Source organism: Schistocerca gregaria, chromosome 1 (genome assembly GCF_023897955.1).
Source record: "Schistocerca gregaria isolate iqSchGreg1 chromosome 1, iqSchGreg1.2, whole genome shotgun sequence".
Classification (NCBI taxonomy): Eukaryota; Metazoa; Arthropoda; class Insecta; order Orthoptera; family Acrididae; genus Schistocerca; species Schistocerca gregaria.
Window position 1 is genome coordinate 206396264 of NC_064920.1, and position 23482 is coordinate 206419745.

At 40.7% G+C, this 23482-nt stretch overlaps 1 protein-coding gene across 1 annotated transcript in view; it reads right to left on the reverse strand.

Annotated features, from left to right (window-relative positions):
• The window catches only part of LOC126336957 (lysosomal alpha-mannosidase-like), an 86026-nt gene extending 66011 nt beyond the window's left edge, over positions 1–20015 (reverse strand). The window contains exon 1 of the mRNA XM_050001161.1: positions 19876–20015. Coding sequence (XP_049857118.1) covers positions 19876–19965 — 90 coding nt within the window. The 5' untranslated portion in view covers positions 19966–20015. The remainder of the gene's footprint in view (positions 1–19875) is intronic.
• Between the last annotated feature and the right edge of the window lie 3467 nt (positions 20016–23482).

Genomic DNA, 23482 nt, shown 5'->3' on the forward strand with positions numbered 1-23482 from the left:
AAACAAAAAAGAAATAAATTCACTTGATACTGCTTTTAATTGTATTGCATAGAGTGAAAAATTTGAGTGTGTGTGGCAGATTAAAACTGCCTAATGGGCAAAGACTCAATTGTCTGCTTTTTGTTGATAGTTTGCTCCCAGCTACACCTGAACACATCTTATGGATTGACTTAGAGTATCAAATAAACACAGGCTTCTGTCCTTCTTTCCTGGTGCTGTGTCCCACATTGATGCAGGGTTTACTTGTTTGATTATTTTGACAGATTATAATTTTTATGCCAGGTGCCCCATTCCAAATGAACTGATACACAGGTATGGTGTTAATCTTAATTTGAAGGACATGTTACCATTGTATAGGAGATGTGAACAACATAAAAATCAGTATATAGTTTTTATCCATCTTCAGCAACTGTATTTGTATTTATTGAAATAAATTGCAACCAGTTAAACAAAAGACATTTTATTCCCTTTACCTAGTGACCTTCTTCAGAAGGAAAAGTATACCACAAATAGTACAAATTAGATGAGAATATTAAAATTTACGAGGGAAAATTTAAAAATTTAAACATGAAAAATGGTACATACCTACAATCATCACACTATTTATGTCAAAAATAAGATGCATTAGCATATTGCTGTGGTCCTAAAAAAATACGAGAAGAACATGTAATACTATAAAGGACCCATAAATGCTTGTATGTGGTACCTAGTGCCAGCACGAAAGTGGCATAAGAAAGCCAAACAACAAGTGCTGACATTATGACCGAAGTTGAGCTAATCAGCTAATGAGATGCAGTTCTTGAGGTCGGTCTCAGGTTGTGGCAAAAGTTTGATAAAATAATAAAACGAAACCTGACACAATTGCAGTTATCATAAGGCATAAATGAAAATGTAAGTTTGCATTAAGCATAATAATAAGCAATAAATTTATAAACACTAATGATAAATAAAGTAAGATAATTTCAATGACAAGTGGCACTATGGATGGGAAATATGAAAACTAATCTCAAAACAGCTGTAGTGATGTCAGTAGCATGCTAGCAGAGAACCTATCAGCAAAAACAAAGTGTGAAGTGCATCCCAGGGCTGGAAACTGAAATTGTGATAAGCTAATTAGCTAATATTAAGTGTCAGGAAGTAAATTATAGAAGAAAGGAATCATGGACACAATTGTATACTTATATTATAGTGAAGACTATATTGTTTCACTACAACAGAAGGATGCAAGGAGAGACTGATGTGTGTATGTCTATTACTACACTAGAGTGCAGAAAACTGTAATGTGCAAAATTATGTTCCATGTTGTGAAAAATGACAGCAGTGCTTAGAACCAATATGATGAATTGCACATTAGGGCAGTTTTGAACTTGCAGTGAAACCATTCTGTCACTTCATTTCTGGCTGGATGGTAGCTTGTAGTGTGAAGGTGACTGCACCCACACAGTAGTAAAAGTTCATAGAGAAGATGGCTTTCAGTCTACTCCCAGAATTTGTCATAATATCTTGCTGAAAGCCAAACCTGGAGAACTATGCATGCACTAGTGCCGTTATGACTGACTCAGCAGCAATGACTTCTCACCACCTCATAAAATGATCAATGATCATGAGTGAATAACTTTGTCCCATGGAGTATGGTAGTGGCTCTATGATATCCCTATGAATGTGAGAAAATCTTGCTGACAGTGTTGGGAAGTGAGCAATAGGCATGAAGACATGGATATTCCAAAGTGTGACAGTGTTGGAGTAGTCTGGACGACACAACTTTGGTAAAAACTAACTTGGCTGTGGCTCATATTCTTGGGAGTGTTAGATTATGTAGGGTCACTGCTTTCCTTTCACTACATCATATCAAATATAGTCTGGCACATTTGGGACTGAAACACATCTGAGATGCAATGCTGTTTGCTGTTCCTGTATAAGATGGCATGAGAGAAGATTTGCTTATTGCTTTGACATTAACTTTGCCCAGTGAATGGAGTTTCAACTGGCACAGTTCTGAAATAGGCAACCTGCCACCAAACTGTCCACTCCAGCTATGTGAAACACATCAGTTGTGAACTGTGCAATATACTTGACCTGCCTGCACTGCAGTTGTGAACTAAGATCTGTAACTCACTGAAAAATAGCTGCTAGTGGCTAGTGGTCTGTATAAACTGCAAAGTGTCTCCCTTCAACAGATGGGTGGAAATGCTTGATATCTAAGTAAATAGCAAGTACTTTGTGATAAATAGCACTTCATTTTTACTGCTGTTGAGTCAGATTATTATACATAAAAGCTTGAAACTGCCATTTTCCATCAACTTTTTGTTGCAGAACTGCACCTACAGCTGTTTGGTTTGCATCTACCATAAGCAGTAAAGAGGTGCTCAGTCCTAGGTATCTCAGCAGCGGTACCTATGATAGATGTTTCTTTAGGTCACGGAAAGCTGCTTCAGCGTCTAAAGTCCACTGTATTTTACTATATTCTGTAGTATTTCTGCTGGCGAGTAATGCTGTAAGTGGCTCTTTGATGGCAGGAAGTTTAGGAAACTGATGTTGGTAATAGTTCAGCATGCTTAGGAATATGTGAAACCTCTTGTAAGTTGTGGGAAGGGGCATTTTATACTGCTTTGACCCATTCAGGCAATTGTGACAATCCTGCCACAGAGACCAAATATCCCAGGAATTTAACCTCACATTCCCACAATGCACATTTTGATTCTTTAATATTTATACCATAGCCCTGTGGGTATCAGAAAAGCTGTCACATCTGTGCAATATGCTACAGAAGTAGAAAATACTAGAATGTCATTCATATAACAAAATACAACATCTTGAGGTAGCTTATGCATGAGAGGTTGGCAAGTTTGGGTTGCATTTCTGAGACCAAATGGCATAAAATTGCACTTGAACAAGCCAAATGGTGTGATCACAGTTTTTTTATGGCGCCATGGGAATTTGTGAAAAAGCCTGGACACTGTCTATTACACTGAATGTTTTGGCATTGCTACTGGTACTGTAAATCAGCCAAGTTGGATATCAGGTAGCGGTCTGGAATTGTGCTGGCATTGAACACCCTATAATCTCCACATACTCTCCACAAATTTTCTTTATTATTAACTCCATGGACTGGAGAGGCCTGTAGATAATCTGACCTGATCACAATACCTGCTTTCAGTAGTCAGTCAAACTCTATTTGCACTACAAGTAGGATTTATGGAGGTAGACACTTTGGGTGGAATGTGGCTTGTGGATGTGGTGTTGACTATTGTGTGAGCATTTCTTGGTGGCACAGGTGGGTTTGATGAGTTCTCGAAAGCCTTGAAGTAGAGAATCAGAATACAGCTCCTCAGATAATGTTATGACATTGCCTAAAGTACATAAATTGTTCATATTCATGGGGCTCACTTGTGTGACACACACAAACACACGTGTGCCCCATGTTGTTGTTGTTGTATGAAATTGGATCAAAATATCCCAACTCCCATGACATGGTAAGGTGCTGGACAACTTTGTGTGGATCAACATACTGTGGCTCAAATGACGCAGTAGAGGTACTGGATATCTTCGTGCAGAAAGTCATTGGCACATCATACTGTACTTGGCTTGGTGTAGAAGATGTTGTAGATAAAATCTTTCCTACGGATATTGGAAACAACTGGGTACTGACCATGTGGGGCGTAAGTCAATAGTTATGTAAAATGTCTGCTCCAGTTATGTGATTAGGAACATCTGAAACCACAAAAGTCCATCGTGGCTGGAAGTTGGAATTCAGATGTAATGCTAGGTAGAGATTCTAGAGCTGTTGACTGTAATAAGCACATGTTGCATTGTGCTGTCAGTGTGTGATCAGTCATTCTTGGACAGACACTACTTTGAAGCTGCGTCACTAAGAAACTCTTCATCCTGATGACTGATCCTACATGAACAATTGCTGTGACTGGTTGACAGCACATAACATGACATTCACACATCTTCATACCATACTATGGTCTGGGCACCTGTGCTGTTGCTGTATGATGTTAGCACTCTTTGATGCCCATCACTGAAGTTTGAATAGTTGCTGGGCTGAGAGCACTGATGGGCAGAATTGCTGAACCACCTATGCTACCAGCAATATTGTTCCAGCGAGTTTTGTAGGACGGCATTTTTTAGTTTCTTCCCAACTGTGACTTTGTTGCTGCTGTTTGTACTTGCACATTGAATTTTGCCACTTGTGCTGTTAGCTACTCCATGGTGGGCTCAGTCAATACTTGTTGTTGGCGTGAAGTATTCATGAGTGTTCTGGGGCCAGTGATGTCCACTTCCAAAACTACACACATTCTGTAGTCTCTGCCGTGGCTATTGATGTTCTGGCACTTGCCGGAACTTCACTAAACTTGTTTAGAATCATGTCTGGGTTCTTTGCAATAGCAAGTCTGTTTGTGCTGCAATGACTGTGAGGGTGTTGGCTGGATGTTTACAAAGCCATAAAGATTGTTCAGACAAAAGCTCATGGCCTGCTAATGTACATAGAGCTTTGAGTGCTTGTGACAGAGTCTTGTCTGACACATTTTAATCTCCAAATTTTTTTTTTTTTTTTTTTTTTTTTGTAATTGCAGCTCTGGTGATAATATGTAATGATGTGTGAGAGTTTCTTTCAGTGCAGTGTAACTTTATTGTGACAATGTTTCTTCTATTTCCTCTATTACTTCTAAATCCTGATATAAAATATTAAATCTATCAGTGGTATTGGATATCCTACGCTATTGAAATATTCATGTGGCCTGCAAGAACCAGAACTGAGATCACGTTAGCCAGAATACAGGAAGCCTAACATTTCCACATCTCGTCCAGTTTCATCTGTCATTCCATGTTGTGCCAGATTAATAATTGCAGATGATGATCCTGAGTCGAGCAGTAAGTATTAGTCCATCTTGATTCCAGTTTCCAGCACTTGTGTCGACGAGTCCGTCGTTCCTGAAGATCACATTGTCATTCTTTTTCTTTTTTGGGGTCACCCCTATGACATCACGCATGATACATTTTATCCGCATACATTTTTTGCTTAATTATCTTACAAATAAAATTTCTTGTGCTCGCATAATATATAACGAAACGAGTGGAAACAACTGTAGACAACTGTAACCATATTGCCTACAGCAAAGACATGAGTACAGTACCTCTGTATAGTTCATGGTGGATTAGTTTCACTCATTGTGGTGAAGTGGATTGGGGATGTCGCCAAGCTATTTTTATATTATCTTCAGTTTCGCTTTGCCAAAGAACTAAATCAGAGGTTTTAGCCCTGCAGTTGGCTTAAAAATGCTAGTTAGGGCAAACCTGGTAATCACTTTACGAGTCTTACACTCCCCTCTCGTTATTGACGCGCTGCAGTAATACCTTCTTGGTCTTCTTAAAATTTTTCGTCTTAGACTTAAATTGTTACCGTGTCCTGTCAAAACACGACGTGGCATGGACTCGACTAATGTCTGAAATACTGCTGGATGGAACTGACACCATCAATCCTACAGAGCTGTCCATAAATCCGCAAGAGTACGAGGGAGTGAAGATCTCTTCCGAACAGCAGATTGCATGGGATCCCAGATATGCTCAATAATGTTCGTGTCTGGGGAGTTTGGTGGCCAGCGGAAGTATTTAAACTCAGAAGAGTGTTCCTGGGTCTACTCTGTAGCAATTCTGGACGTGTGGGGTGTCGCATTGTCCTGCTGGAATTGCCCAAGTCCGTCAGAATGCACAATGTACATGAACTGATGTATGTGGCCAACAATTCTTTATTCCCTTTTACGTATTTATAAGACTCCATGCAAGTCAGGCTGTAGTTAAACTGGCACTGTAAGATTGTCCTTGATGGCAGTCGATTTCTTTCATTAGTCTACTGGCCGACATCAGCGAAAATACTTTTCCCACAGTGGCGTTATGTTCGGGAATAGAAAACAAATACTCGCATGATTTTAGCAGTTGGCATTTACGTTCAGGAATTTCGATTTAGTTAGGAAAGGAAATCCAGCTTTCTTCCACGGCGTGTTTAGACTACTACTTTTCCTAGTCACGTACAGTTTCTAAAAAGCTCTTCATATACATATATTCCCGAAAACAATTGTTGCCTGAAAACTTCACACCCCGTTTAGTCAGGTATGTAATAGTGTTTTCAGTAATCATCCAATCTGGGAGTTCTCATAGCGTCATCCAATCAAATACTTGATATTTATTAAACAGATTACGTTAGTTCAGTACTTGGACCCAACTCGTAACAGTGTTTTGTGAAATCGGTACAAAATTTGGTCTTGTCAGGTCGTCGGGGCAACACGCTCCATGAAGGCGACGGTCTCGATATATCAGGGCAGATGGCAACCCTACATGTCATACTCGTGTAGGGGCAAGAGGCAGTTATAGAAAATTAGGGACTATCCGTACAAGATAGGTACAGGTGGCAACCCTAAATGCCAGTTCCTTAATAGGTTGTATTACAACACTCTACATGAAAACAAGAGTGACCTTTCTTTCATTGATTCCTGACAGTTCTGCAGCAGTTTGTAAAGCTGGTCAATTTTGATAATCAAATTTTGTTTAACTCTTAGCTTCCTAGTTGATTTTTTTTTTGACATACTCTGTCCCAAGTGCAGTCTAACATACTGCTGTGTTTAAATAACCATGAAAATTGCATTCAGAAGTTTCAGTGAGCAGTTCAGTTTTTTATGTAAAAGATTACATTAATACCACACAAAATATATATTTAAAAAAATTATAGGTTTATTTTTACGAAAAAACGCATTTAAACAAAATACCACAAACTCAACTTAATATTGCGTAATATTGTTAAAGCTATGAAGACTCAAATATCCTGCGCTCTAAATTTTACTTTTTGATATATTTTTATTGTTTATTATACATGTAACAATTAAAACATAAAAACACCCATAAAACATTGAAAAAATTACAATTACACTAGTAACTTTTACTGTTTTAGTTTTCTTCGCAGAGGTCTTCTTTGCACTCGCTTTAAAGTTTTGTAGAGAAATCAAGTTAGATTGGCTTCTTGCAACAATGAAAAACACACACATCAAAAAAAAAAATTTGCGTTAGCTCGGTTCCCAGAACTCCTGACGTTGACTGTGATATTATATCAGAAACTTTGACTGTTGAGGAATATCACTAAGCCCCCCCTCCCCCCCCCCCCCAAACTATGTAAACAACCATGCATGAGCAGCGCCTATTACACGGAAGGTGTCCGACAGCCGATCAGTTCCAGTCATTCCACAAAGGAAGGAGGAACACGGCTCGTGTTGTCTGTAGTTCAACCATGCCTAAGCCGTCGAATCGCGGTTCTATCGCGTCCGCATTGTTACTTTGTGCCAGGAAGGGCTCTCAACAAGGGAAGTATCCAAGCGTCTCCAAGCGAAAATGTCCGAAAGAACAGACATCATATCCATATAAGTATATAGGGTGGTCCATTGATCGTGACCGGGCCAAATATCTCACAAAAGATGCGTCAAACGAAAAAACTACAAGAACGAAACTTGTCTAGCTTGAAGGGGGAAACCAGATAGCGCTATGGTTGGCCCGCTAGATGGCGCTGCCATAGGTCAAACGGATATCAACTGCGTTTTTTTAAAAATAGGAACCTCCATATTTATTACATATTCGTGTAGTACGTAAAGAAATATGAATGTTTTAGTTGGACCACTTTTTTCGCTTTGTGACAGATGGCGCTGAAATAGTCACAAACAAATGGCTCACAATTTTAGACGAACAGTTGGTAACAGGAAGGTTTTTTAAATTAAAATACAGAACGTGGGTACGTTTGAACATTTTATTTCGGTTGTTCCAATGTGATACATGTACCTTTGTGAACTTATTATTTCTGAGAACGCATGCTGTTACAATGTGACTACCTGTAAATACCACATTAATGCAATAAATGCTCAATATGATGTCCGTGAACCTCAATGCATTTGGCAATACGTGTAACGACATTCCCCTCAACAGCGTGTAGTTCGCCTTCCGTAATGTTCGCACAAAAGCATTGACAATGCGCTGACGCATGTTGTCAGGCGTTGTCGGTGGATCACGATAGCAAATATCCTTCAACTTTCCCCACAGAAAGAAATCCGGGGACGTCAGATCCGGTGAACGTGCGGGCCACGGTATGGTGCTTCGACGACCAATCCACCTGTCATGAAATACATTATTCAATACCGCTTCAACAGCACGCGAACTATGTGCCGGACATCCATCATGTTGTAAGTACGTCGCCATTATCTCATGCTGTGAAACATCTTGTAGTAACATCGGTAGAACATTACGTAGGAAATCAGCATACATTGCACCATTTAGATTGCCATCGATAAAATGGGGGCCAATTATCCTTCCACCCATAATAACGCACCATACATTAAACCACTAGGTCGCTGATGTTCCACTTGTCGCAGCCATCGTGTATTTTCCGTTGCCCAATAGTGCATATTATGCCGGTTTACGTTACCGCTGCTGGTGAATGACGCTTCGTCGCTAAATAGAACGCGTGCGATAAATCTGTCATCGTCCCGTAATTTCTCTTGTGCCAAGTGGCAGAACTGTACACGACGATCAAAGTCGTCGCCATGCAATTCCTGGTGCATGGAAATATGGTACGGGTGCAATCGATGTTGATGTAGCATTCTCAACACCGACGTTTTTGAGATTCCTGATTCTCGCGCAGTTTGTCTGCTACTGATGTGCGGATTAGCCGTGACAGCAGCTAAAACACCTACGTGAGCATTACCATTTGTTGCGGGTCGCGGTTGATGTTTCACATGTGGCTGAACACTTCCTGTTTCCTTAAATAACGTACAGGCTCCCAGGTAGATGCTATTTTCCTAGACTTCCGGAAGGCGTTCGATACAGCTCCGCACTGTCGCCTGATAAACAAAGTAAGAGCCTACGGAATATCAGACCAGCTGTGTGGCTGGATTGAAGAGATTTTAGCAAACAGAACACAGCATGTTGTTTTCAATTGAGAGACGTCTACAGACGTTAAAGTAACCTCTGGCGTGCAACAGGGGAGTGTAATGGGACCATGCTTTTGACAATATATATAAATGACCTAGTAGATAGTGTCGGAAGTTCCATGCGGTTTTCGCGGATGATGCTGTAGCATACAGAGAAGTTGCAGCATTAGAAAATTGCACCGAAATGCAGGAAGATCTGCAGTGGATAGGCACATGGTGCAGGGAGTGGCAACTGACCCTTAACATAGATAAATGTCATGTATTGCGAATACATAGAAAGAAGGATCCTTTATTGTATGATTAAATGATAGCGGAACAAACACTGGTAGCAGTTACTTCTGTATAATATCTGTTGGTAAGGCGGGTGCCAGGTTGAGATTCATTGGGAGAGTCCCTAGAAAATGTAGTCCATCAACAAAGGAGGTGGCTTACAAAACACTCGTTCGACCTATACTTGAGTGATGCTCATCAGTTTGGGATCCGTACCAGGTTGGGTAGACAGAGGAGATAGAGAAGGTCCAAAGAAGAGCGGCGCGTTATTTGGTAAGCGTGATAACGTTACGGAGAAGGTTAGCTAACTGGAGTGGCAGACTGTAAGAGAGGCGCTCTGCATCACAGTGTAGCCTGCTGTCCAGGTTTCGAGAGGGTGCATAATAAAGCTGTAAAATTTATATCTCATAATCGTTCCATAATAAACAAAATGTATGTACTTTATGTGTTTCCTTTTTTGCATCTATTCGCGACGTACTTTGCTGTGCCCCAAAGCAAAGAGAGGTCGTGAAACGCGGATACCAACATACACAAGACCCAGGAGATTGTCACCAGGACAGAAAGAGATTATTGAAAACCATGTCCGGTTGTGGCCTGATCAAGAATAATAGAACTAAGTTCATCTGAATACGCTAGCCGGCTTTTCGCTGTAAAAAAAGGAAAATGGTGAGCATTACGCCTGTGTGTGCTACAGAGAATAAACAAAATTCTACTTAAAAAATTGTGGCCCTCGCTCCCTAATAGAAGATCTTTTACATAAACTGAAAGATGCCTGTGTGTTTTGCACAGTAGATCTCAAGAACAGGTTTTCGCACGTTGATACTGAAGAGGAGAACAGAATGTATTCTCCGTATGTCACTCACACAGGACAGTTCCAGTTCAGGAAAGTTCAGTTTGAATTATAAAACTCGTCTGCAGTTTTGCAGTGCGCTATAAATGGTTATTTTTCAACGAAAGCTCAAAAGATGGATGGTGGTTTGGTAGCGGTCGAAAAAATGCTCACAAAATTATCTGGAGACAACTTTTTAATGAGAGACAGAGTTCTTGTCAAATTTAACAAGTGACTTCAGTGATTCTTCATACTATGCAGCCTGAAGTCATCAACTTTTTCACTATAGAGAGCACTTCGCTGTTAAACGAACTGATGAGAAAATAAAACTATATTTTACGTACCAGACATGATCTACAAGTAAAATGTTTAATTGTGAATAAAAGAAGGCCAAATGTGCGTATGTGATACGGTTTCCCTGCCGACCAAACAAGTGACACACCAGGGAAGCCGAATAATGCGCAGTAGTTTTTGCATGTTCAGCAGAAACCGCAGCCTACTGCAGTTTCGAAACTAAAAAGTGTAACGTTTTTACAACTGAAGCTGTGGCAGCGTTCCAGGCGAGCAGTAATACTAACAAAAGAATGGAGCATAAACTGATTTGCTATTTTTAGTGCTGTTGCGTGCGAATTTGCCAGTCACTAAACGTGGCGCTGAATTTTGCAATGCGAATAATACAATGTAGTAAAGCCTATAGGGTGAGCAGTAGTAGAGTCGTATTCGTATAATCGAAAATTTTTTACGACGACAAATGTATTGAAACCCTATAAGTTTAAGTTCAAAAGGAAGTGATTGCGACTATATGACATGCTTGGCACATACTTTCTGATCGTTAGCACAGGGTGTAGTTCCTTTCACGAATACCTTTGCGGACTTACGCTCTTTTTAATATATTCAAAACTATGCACGATTTTTACATTCTAGGAAATTAGAGCTACTTCTCCTAGTTAAAAGGCTTTTCGCCTTATCCTTGGTTCTATGCCTTGCGGGTACCTATCATGTTTATCTATTCTGATTGCCAGGTATCAACATGTATACAACGAAGACAAAAACAGCATGAAAATCTTAAGTATGTTGCAGGATAGGTTGTTCAGAGACATAACTGTTAAGAAAAACAATCGATACGTGCTGCGTTAGCACTGAAGTTAGCCATTCAGGCCGCTGCATACGCAAATGCAAGCGGCCTGACAGAGACGGGGTCGCCAACCTAAACCGAACGAGAGGGCTGTACAAAAACTGAACATGGGCCGTTAGTAAGGATCGAACCCGAGGCAAAGGCTGAGCAGTCTCGTGAGCGCTCTGAGGACAACTGACATTAATTGTATCCGACGAGCCGCTTGAGATTGCGCTCACAACAGCCTGATTGGCTAACTTCAATGCTAAATAACTTAGAAACTGTGGAATGTATCAAACACAATTTGTATGGAGGTCTCACGAAAGCGAATTATGTACATAAAATTAACAAATAAATATATGCGTTTTCAGCATATAGTGAATAACATAAGACTTTTTATGGACTTATTTAAGAAATTGGACCCCCCCCCCCCTCTTTTGACAAAATGCTGGCTATGTTCTTGCTAACCTCATAGACTCCCTTCCTTGCAGGATTCAGACGGTCACTGAAGTGGAGGGCCTTTGGACAGGATACTGCAAGGTAAAGAAAGCACATGCTTTGTCCTTTTGAGGGATGAAAGAATCTTACGTATTAAGAACCGTGAACTGCTTGTTCTCTTCATTTCGTGTTTTCTATGTATTAAACAAATTAATTAAGTAAAACAAAAGTCAGACATTATTAATGAAGGGTGACCGCCCAACCCCATGACGTCTGGACGTCTTGTCACCTTGGTTTCGCCACTTGTTGAAGACGCTCACCACAACGCTCCTCGAACACTCGACAAGTCGTGAAGTTTCCGAAATGTTCGTGCCGAGCCTCCAGGTCACCACATTCTGCGCTTGATTAAACTCACATATGTCGCGCGCCTTCCCCATTCTACACGCGGACAGCGCGCCCACTGGTAGTTCACACAGTGTGCGTATGTCTGGCTCACTCCTCACCAGGTAACGCTGCTATCGTCTAGACAGGCTTATGTGGATATTAAGATCGGTGGTCATAATATTCGGGCTGATATGTGCACACAGTACAGTACTGCACTGCACAGCACTAATTCGCGGACTGACATCGAATCTGGAAAAGTTGAAGAAAGGCTCATCACACGTTCAGTGCGAATCGGCTCTACGAGGAACACTGATGTCCATGTTCCAAACAGAGGACACGCATCTGAATTAGCTGAAGTGAGTGTGTTGCTGGAAGAAAGCGGTAAGGTGCTTGATCATGACCAGGAAGAAAAAAAATGGAGAAGGATTCATATGGTCTACATATTGGCATTATTTCAGAGCAGGAGGAAATGTGTGCACACTTGCAGTGATTCCTTTCTCTTTCTTGATTGCTCAAATTACAACAAGTGGGTCTGACTACTGGTTGACATACTGGTCAATTACAGAAACAGAAAGATATTCTACTAGTGGATATCATGTGGCAACAAATGATACAGATCAGTACAAGATAGAGCTGTGGGATCATGGGCCAACCAGTGAAACATTTGTGGAAGGATATGCTTGTTGAAGGTTGTGTAGTTCTTACGCTGCTTCGTTCTGCAGCTTTCCTCAAACTGTGTATGCGTGCATCTCGAAACCTGCATAATAGGCATTTGAAGCATTACTACTTTTAAAAATGCGTTTTTTTAATGCAAATTCATCTGGTCGAATCCTCAATCGATTCTCAAAAGATGTAGGTGCAATGGATGAACTTTTACCACAGGCTATGCTCTTCATGGCTCAGATATATTTAACTTTGTGTGGGATAATGGTAATGATTATCATCGTCAACTATTACCTTATTATTGCCATTGTCATCTGTGCTGTTTTATTCTACTACATCTCAATTGTTCTAATATCAACTGCTAGAGAGGCCAAGAAACTTGAAGCAATGAAAAGAAGCCCTGTATTTTCACATCTCTCACATTCTATTACTGGTCTTAACACCATTCATACATCTGGAACCCAAGGAAAAATCTGTGATGAGTTTGACACACATCAGGATCATCACACTGCAAGCTGGGTTTTATTTATAACAACTGGTATAACTTTAGCCCCCCCCCCCCCCCCCCCATGAACCATGGACCTTGCCGTTGGTGGGGAGGCTTGCGTGCCTCATCGATACAGATAGCCGTACCGTAGGTGCAACCACAACGGAGGTGTATCTGTTGAGAGGCAAGACAAACGTGTGGTTCCTGAAGAGGGGCAGCAGCCTTTTCAGTAGTTGCAGGGGCAACAGTCTGCTTGATTGACTGATCTGGCCTTGTAACAATAACCAAAACAGCCTTGCTGTACTGGTACTGCGACCGGCTGAAAGCAAGGGGAAACTACAGCCGTAATTTTTCCAGAGGGCATGCAGCTTCACTGTATGATTAAATGATGATGGCGTCCTCTTGGGTAAAATAATCCGGAGGTAAAATAGTCCCCCATTCGGATCTCCGGGTGGGGACTACTCAAGAGGATGTCATTAATAGGAGAAAGAAAACTAGCATTCTACTGATCGGAGCGTGGAATGTCAGATCCCTTAATCGGGCAGGTAGGTTAGAAAATTTAAAAAGGGAAATGGATAGGTTAAAGTTAGATATAGTGGGAATTAGTGAAGTTTGGTGGCAGGAGGAACAAGACTTCTGGTCAGGTGACTACAGGGTTATAAACACAAAATCAAATAGGGGTAATGCAGGAGTAGGTTTAATCATGAATGGGAAAATAGGAATGCGAGTAAGCAACTACAAAAAAACATAGTGAACGCATTATTGTGGCCAAGATAGATATGAAGCCCACACCTACTACAGTAGTACAAGTTTATATGCCAACTAGCTCTGCAGATGACGAAGAAATTGAAGAAATGTATGATGAAATAAAAAAAAATTATTCAGATAGTGAAGGGTGACGAAAATTTAATAGTCATGGGTGACTGGAATTAGGTAGTAGGAAAAGGGAGAGAAGGAAACGTAGTAGGTAAATATGGACTGGGGCAAAGAAATGAAAGAGGAAGCCACCTGGTAGAATTTTGCACAGAACACAACTTAATCATAGGTAACACTTGGTTCAAGAATCATAAAAGAAGGCTGTATACATGGAAGAAGCCTGGAGATACTGACAGGTTTCAGAGAGATTATATAATGGTACGACAGAGATTTACGAACCAGGTTTTAAATTGTAGGACATTTCCAGGGGCAGATGTGGACTCTGACCACAATCTATTGGGTATGAACTGTAGATTAAAATTGAAGAAACTGCAAAAAGGTAGGAATTTAAGGAGATGGGACCTGGCTAAACTAAAACAACCAGAGGTTTTACGGAGTTTCAAAGAGAGCATATGGGCATATTGACAGGATTGGGGGAAGGAAATACAATAGAAGAAGAATGGGTAGCTTTGAGGGATGAAGTAGTGAAGGCAGCAGAGGATCAAGTAGGTAAAAAGAAGAGGGCTAGTAGAAATCCTTGGATAACAGAAGAAATATTGAATTTAATTGATGAAAGGAGGAAATATAAAAATGCAGTAAATGAAGCAAGCAGAAAGGAATACAAACGTCTCAAAAATGAGATCGACAGGAAGTGCAAAATGGCTAAGTAGGGATTGCTAGAGGACAAATGTAAGGATGTAGAGGCTTATCTCACTAGGGGTAACATAGATACTGCCTACAGGAAAATTAAAGAGACCTTTGGAGAAAAGAGGACCACTTGTATGAATATCAAGTGCTCAGTTGGAAACCCAGTGCTAAGCAAAGAAGGGAAAGCAGAAAGGTGGAAGAAGTATATAGAGGGTCTACACAAGGGCGATGTACTTGAGGACAATATTATGGAAATGGAAGAGGATGTAGATGAAGATGAAATGGGAGATACGTTACTGCGTGAAGAGTTTGACAGAGCACTGAAAGACCTGAGTCGAAATAAGGCCCCCGGAGTGGACAACATTCCATTGGAACTACTGACGGCCTTGGGAGAGCCAGTCCTGACAAAACTCTACCACCTGGTGAGCAGGATGTATGAGACAGGCGAAATACCATCAGACTTCAAGAAGAATATAATAATTCCAATCCCAAAGAAAGAAGGTGCTGACAGATGTGAAAATTACCGAACTATCAGTTTAATAAGTCACAGCTGCAAAATACTAACGCGAATTCTTTACAGACGAATGGAAAAACTAGTAGAAGCCGACCTCGGGGAAGATCAGTTTGGGTTCCGTAGAGATGTTGGAACACGTGAGGCAATACTGACCCTACGACTTGTCTTAGAGGCTAGATTAAGAAAGGACAAACCTACGTTTCTAGCATTTGTAGACTTGAAGAAGGCTTTTGACGATGCTGACTGGAATACTGTCTTTCAAATTCTGAAGGTGGCAGGGGTAAAATACAGGGAGCGAAAGGCTATTTACAATTTGTACAGAAACCAGATGGCAGTTATAAGAGTCGAGGGACATGAAACGGAAGCAGTGGTTGGGAAGGGAGTGAGACAGGGCTGTAGTCTCTCACCAATGTTATTCAATCTGTATATTGAGCAAGCAGTGAAGAAAACAAAAGAAAAATTCGGAGTAGGTATTAAAGTCCATGGAGAAGAAATAAAAACTTTGAGGTTCGTCGATGACATTGTAATGCTGTCAGAGACAGCAAAGGAACTGGAAGAGCAGTTGAACGGAATGGATAGTGTCTTGAAAGGAAGATAGAAGATGATCATCAACAAAAGCAAAACGAGGATAATGGAATGTAGTCGAATTAAGTCGGGTGATGCTGAGGGAATTAGATTAGGAAGTGAGACACTTAAAGTAGTAAAGGAGTTTTGATATTTGGGGAGCAAAATAACTGATAATGGTCGAAGTAGAAAGGATATAAAATGTAGACTGGCAATGGGAAGGAAAGCGTTTCTGAAGAAGAGAAATTTGTTAACATCGAGTATGGATTGAAGTGTCAGGAAGTCATTTCTGAAAGTATTTGTATGGAGTGTAGCCATGTATGGAAGTGAAACATGGACGATAAATAGTTTGGACAAGAAGAGAATAGAAGCTTTCGAAATGTGGTGCTACAGAAGAATGCTGAAGATTAGATAGGTATATCACATAACTAATGAGGAAGTATTGAATCGGATTGGGGAGGAGTGAAGTTTGTGGCACAACTTGACCAGAAGAAGGGATCGGTTGGTAGGACATGTTTTGAGGCATCAAGGGATCACCAATTTCGTATTGGAGGGCAGTGTGGAGGGTAAAAAGCGTAGAGGGAGACCTAGAGATCACTACACTAAGCAGATTCAGAAGGACGTAGGTTGCAGTAGGTACTGGGAGATGAAGAAGCTTGCACAGGATAGAGTAGCATGGAGAGCTGCATCAAACCAGTCTCAGGACTGAAGCCCACAACAACAACAACAACAACATAACTTTAGGATTCTGGCTTGTCTTCCTAAGTGGAATTTTTAATTACTATAGTAACACTCAGTATTACTGGTGATGAGGGAGGGTAAGCAGCATGGCTGCTGTTCCTCCGTTGACCTCTGGGGTGGTTTTGATGGCCTCTCGTTGGAATTGGCGTCATGCTACTTCCTGAGGTTTACGAAATATTCTACTGCTGCTTGGTCCTCTGGGGCAGGCTTCCTCCTGCCGGAGCGACTTGGTAGACATGTTCCCAGTCGCGGCAGTGAAGATAGGGTGGGCGTTAAGAATAAGCAGCTCCTTCTGGTACACCACCTCATGTAACAGGCCACGGGTGCAGCGAAGGTTGCACGGGTGGTGTGAAAGGGGAAGCTTAGGCATGTCCGGAGTGCTGAAGGGATATGGGAGTACAGTAACGTTTTGCAGTGTGCTTTTAAGTGCCAGCCGCTTGGCGGCGCTGCAGTAGCGAAGTAGCAGAAAATGTGTGGGAGGTTAGTGACTCACTATCAAGGAATCTGGTGAAGTTTGTTGATGTTCACGGAGAGGACACGAGTTGCGCTGCACTGCTATTTTGTTTCGTTTATCTTCAGAATTTGTATCCGTGTTAATATTATATTAGGGTGACTGAAAAAAATCGCAACAAGAAGGAGTTGTGCGATGTAAATGAAAGATGGTTAGCGTGTTTTACATCTGAAAGAGCGAGTCGCATAAGAGTGGGGCTAGTAGGACCAATATGACGACGCAAATCAGGTTTGCTTTAAACACAGGATGTAACGGGCGTGAGCATTAGTTACGATTGAGATTGGACGTCGTGAATTATTGTTAGTCAACAATGCCTTTAAGGCAGCGAAGATGCCATTATCAACTCCTCACTGAGTTTGAACGAGTGTGTGTAATAGGGCTACGAGAAGCTGGATGGGTCTTATGCGATAATGCAGAAAGACTTGGCAGGAATGTAGCCACTGTACATGATTACTGGCAGTGGTGGTCACCAGAATGTATAGTCGCTAGAAGATCTGGCTCCGGATGACCTCGTTGCATTACCGAGAGGACAATCCATCGAGTTCGCCGTATTATTCTGGTGTTTCGTACTGGATCTGCAGCAGCAATTTGAGCAGCAGTTGACACCACAGTGAGACAACGAACCGTTACAAACCGGATACTTCAAGGACAGCTCCGAACCACATGTCCTCATGTGTGCATTCCACTGAGCCCCAACCACCGCCATTTGCAACCGGTGGTGTCAATTGAGAGGATGAAGGTCTGTTGTTTCTTCTTATGGAAGCTGGTTCTGCCTCTGTGCCAGAGATGGATGTGTGTTCGTTATAAGGAGTCCAGTTGACAGCCTACAATCAACCTGAGTACATGCTATACACACTGGACCGGCGCATGGAGTTATGGTCCAATGTGTGATTTCGTATAGAAGCAGTAGCACACCCTTGGTTGCCTCACGCACCCAGACTGCAAATCTATACATCAGTCTGGTGATGCGACATGTTGTGCAGTCATTTATGGAAAGCATTCGAGAAGGTGTTTCCCAATAGGATAACGCTCGCCCACAGACCGCGTTGTAAGCCAGCATGCTCTACAGAGAGTCAATATGTTGCCTTGCCTTGCTCCGTCAACAGATGTGTCTCCAGTCGAGCAAGTATATGGCGTCATTGGACAACAGCTCCAGCATTAAACGTCCCTGTATTGACAGACCAAGTGCAACAGGCATGTAATTTCATCCCACAGATGACACCTGGCACCTGTACGACATAATGCATGCACCTTAGCGTGCTTGCACTCAGCGTTCTAACCGTTACACCTGTTATTAATGTACTAGCATTTCACTTTTGCAATGGCTTATCTTGAGCTTACATTAAGTCTTGCAGTGTTAGTCACTTAAATATTAATCACTTAAATATGTTATCTAGATAAATGTATTCCTGAAATTTCACTACTGTATATTAATTATTTTTGGGTCTTGCGATTTTTTCCGTCATTGTATATACTCCGATTGGGATGGGGCAAAGAAGGAAATTGGACATGTCCTTTTCAAAAGAATCATCCTGGCAAATGTTTTTTATTCCAGTCTTTGATCACAATATCTATTCTTTTGACGATGACCGGTTTCGGTCAGTAATGACTATCCTCAGATCTTTTCTACGACATGTCCTAAACTGATAAGGCCGCGACTACGTCGCAGCTGGTGAATCATCCTGGCTTTGTCTTAATGACTTTTTTACGGAAAGTGCAATAATCCGAGATTCGGATAGCCGAATGAACCAGGCGTGAGAGAGACGGGGGAGGGGGAAGGGGGGGGGGAAGTCGGTCATGTGAAACCTCCAAAGAAACGCTTTGGTAAAAGTGTTTTATTTTACATACCCTATTTTCCTAAACTCTCTTTTAACTGTCGGAGAAATAGCTACCATGAGAATGAAGAGTTTCGAAAATGGCAAGGACACTGAAAAATATTACCCATTTTTAACACAGAATACTTTTCAGTTGCTTATCTGAATCATTGCCCATGTTGATACATTTGTAGCGTGGATGCGGTTGCAGATAACATTCCACCTAGAAACACCTGCACATTGACAGACTGACCATATTTGCTACTAGTAACAAATCTGACACTATTCGTTAGCCGATAGGTAGAACCTGCAAAGAACTGGAAGATGAATTGAGGAAACAGAAAGGGAAAGACCCTCCACTAACAACAAGATAATAAATGAAAGACTAATTTTTCCAAACATGAACAGGGACAACTAAAAGAAACACCGTTTTCCACGTTTACACCTTCGTACAACTATAGACTCGAGACCTGTGTTCACAATTGTAGCGCAAGTGCAAAACAGATAATAATGGAAGCACACTTAGATTTAATGGTAAATTTGTGGCGGTTTGTTTAAAGTTTTGAAACCAGTTTCATAACACATGAGTTTGTCAAAGTTTCAGAAGAATCCTTGCATTTTCTTGCAAGTTGTATTATAATATTAAACAGTTATTCATTTTATTGTTATTATTTTTGGACTCCTAGGCATGTTGAAAGTAAAGGTGTCGGCAAATCCCTTTGAGGGGGGGGGGAGGGAGGAGGGGAAAGAACTAGACTGTGGCTATCCCCCCCCCCCCCCCCCTTACACACACACATACACACGCTCCCAAGATTCAACTCAGGGTCCCCACTAAGACGAGTGTGGGTCTAGTGTCTTACAACTTTGCCACTTCGTTCAGTGTTGCTGTCTAAAATACGTATTTCTATAATTTGATGAAAGTTTCTAATGGCATAATTCACAGTTCTAAAATTGATCCAGAATGTCGACAATGTAAATCGCTTTATAAATTTGATTAATGCTCGTCTTACTTACGCTATATCCACACGTAGAATCTTTTGCGGTGCTTCTAACTGGAAGAGACACTGTAAAAGCAGGTAACGCCAAAATAAAAATTAAGTACATGTTTTTATGACATGAACATACGTCTCAACAACTATTGTCACTGAAGTAACATCGTTTCGAAAGAAACTACTGTACTTATATTGGCAGCTTATCTTCATGAACTGGAGACCAACTGACAGTGTACATTTGTCTTATCAGTGCCACTCTGAGGAACATTTTCATCATCCTGATTTGATACATTAATTAACATGTTCAATAAACCTAGTCATGCACGAAATTAACCTAGAAACGTCCCTTTCTTATCTCTCACTTTATCACCACATCCTTGTTCGGTACATTAATTAAAACGGTAAAAACATATCTAGCAATGTCCCTCCCTTATCTCTCCACTTCATCGCAACATGACGCCTGATAGTACAAAACAGGAAGCGGCTGAAATTTGAATTGCCATCTTTAATACGAATGAGCCAATCACATTACCGAGTGCACAATTCGGATCATAGAACTGAAACACATTTGTAATTCTGAGTGTAATTGACGGAGTTACGCCTCATTCACACTCAGCACGAAGCCTGCACCCTCTAAAAACCCACAAGAAAATCTGCTGTGTGTCATTCGTAGGGATTCTTATGTGGAAAAGGTGCTTGAATTCGGGAGGTATCATAAAGGGCGGAACAATCAGTGCTTAGTAAAGTGGCTTAAAAAAAGTTTGATGCCACGTTCAGTGGACAGATCAGCAACTGCACGACTACGGGATTAAGATCGAATCCAACTTTCAGTACTTTGTTTTGTTTTATGGAATTAATTTGTTCAATACATAGAAAACACGAAATGAAGAGAACAAGCAGTTCACGGTTCTTAATACGTAAGATTCTTTCATCCCTCAAAAGGACAAAGCATGTGCTTTCTTTACCTTGCAGTATCCTGTCCAAAGGCCCCTCCACTTCAGTGACCGTCTGAATCCTGCGAGGAAGGGAGTCTATGAGGTTAGCAAGAACATAGTTAGCATTTTGTCAAAATGGGGGGGGGAGGTCCAGTTTCTTAAAGAAGTCCTTAAAAAGTCTTATCTTATTCACTATATGCTGAAAACGCATATATTTATTTGTTAATTTTATGTACATAATTCTCTTTCGTGAGACCTCCATACAAATTGTGTTTGGTCTATAAAATTGAGCAAGAAACTTTTCTCAAAACAGTATTAAATATGTAGAATATATAAGAAATATCCAAATGCACAATTAAAAATTTGTTTATTTAGCAACATGATAACTTCACTGTATTGGCAAACCAATTATAATTCAAATATGATATATTGAATCTTTGTAACAAAATGCAGCTCAATCTTCTAATATAAGATTCACTAACTTAGAGCAGAACAATCTTAATGTTGGGTTGAATAAATTATAAAGTTAAACGTGTTCAAATCTCTTGCCAATAGCTATCTAAATCCTACTACAATCATGTATTTAAATTTACGACTCACTTAAAACCAAGTCATAATTTCTTCTGCACATCTTAACACCCCAGTTTCCTAAATTCGATTCAAATTTTATTAAAGAGTCTTTCATTTTACTAAAATTTCTTCCATTTTTTAAGTGATCAAAACTTTTTTAAAATTATCATATCAACAGTCAGATTGAAACTATGGCAACCAAATTTATTCATAGAACAAAGCGGTATACACATGTACTATGAGCTTCAGTTTTGGGATTTTAACACTGATTCGCGCATTGATTTCAACTAGACTTACAACGTATGCGAGCTCGTTAACGAGTTCGTTTTTATACATGATAATATGATTACAGAACCTTTGACGAAAAAATAAAACCCTCTACGATGTACAACATAGGTTGTCTTTTACAAGACGATGATTTACAAATTCCTTAGCGTTGTGAAGTTTGGACTTACTGATATTACGAACAAGAGATTATGCAATAGAGCATCATTGTTGCAGTAAAACTTATGTTATAATATATCGCCGTTCCACAAATGAGTCATCTTTGTGCACAGATACATGGTAAAAAACAACGCTCGGTATATAATGCCTTCCAATGTAAATATGGCTTTCAGTGCCTGGAGTATCCGTAGAGACGCCCAGCTCGCCTTCTACACAGCTCTTTTCGTTTAAGGAGAGAGACTGGACTTGTAAGGGAATTGGAATCTGTAAGGAAAGATAGAAATCGGAATGGATTAGCTGTGGCCTGTAGTAACGGACCATTTCCGGCATTTGTCTAAACTGAAAATGGAGAAGCACAGAAAGCCATTTTCAAGGTTGCTGGCGGATGGATTCGAACCATCTCGCCTCCCAATTGCTAGCTCAACGGGCTCAAGACGCAGAGCTACCCCGTTCGGTGGAGGTTTTCGAAAAACTGGTTTTGTAGATTGTTTCCAAATAAAATAAATGTTCCAAAACAAAAGCTGAAATTCTGATATTGCAGATTTTTTTCCCTTTAAGTGTCCGTGCTTCTTTATCTAACAGTGAATAAATGCACACATATTTTAAGATTTAATTGTGTAGTAAATTCTTGGCTTCGGCTATTATAGTACTGCAAGAAGAGCATAAATAGATTTTTGACGATAAGGGGAGAATGCAGGTCGCAGTCAGCACGGACGAATTCAAGCAGTCCTCTGAAAAAATGCTTTAGAAACGAATGAAGTATAGAATATGCTGTCATCACATACCCCCTCCGCTCTCTACAAACTCCTCCCAGTCGCTCCGTATCGGAATCAGTTTTCGTAACTGAAAAGGGGAAGGCCTCAGACACGGCCAACCGATTCGGCTCAAATTTGGCAGGTCGCTTGTGTACAACCTAAAACGAAGGACTAAGATATCTTGTGTCAACATGGCCGCAATTTTGAGAAAATCATCCCTAACGGTTATGACGAGCAATCAACTCAAAATTGGCGGGATCGATAGATAATTGTCAATAGAGCATTTTTCACTATCAGGTATGGGGTCTGAAAACGCATACTTTTCCAGAAATCGAAGAAAGAAACTTTTACAACTGCCGCTTCTGTACCCACATGGTAAACGCTTTTCGCCGACAGCACTGATAGCGCAACGGCCAAGGTGTCGCCGGCACGGTAGCTCAGCGTGTTCGGTCAGAGGGTTACGCGCCCTCTGTAATAAAAAAAACTGAGTCAATCGATCAAAAACGAACATAAATGGATGTCTTACGACGTCCGCCCCGAGCAGATGCAACGAACAAAAGCGAACAAAATGAGATTAAAAAAAAAAGTGTGTTTGGTCAGACAGCTGGTTGGCCTCTGTAATAAAAAAACTGAGCGGAAGGATCAACAAAACGAACTTCAACGGATGTCATGTGACGTCCGCAACGACCAAACACAACGATAAAAAAAAAAAGGAAGTAACTGGCTGAGAATCGGAAAACCCGCGTTAGAATCTCGAAGAAACCTTGCGGATGTTATTCTTTTCATTTGTATTTTTCCATATCTCAATTAATAGGGATAGGAGTGTTAATAAGGTACGCAACACAACAAGGAATAATTGTAGTAATAAGGTAGGCAAACTAATTTCTCAAACGGCGTGAATTAGTAAAGAATTAAACTTCTAAGC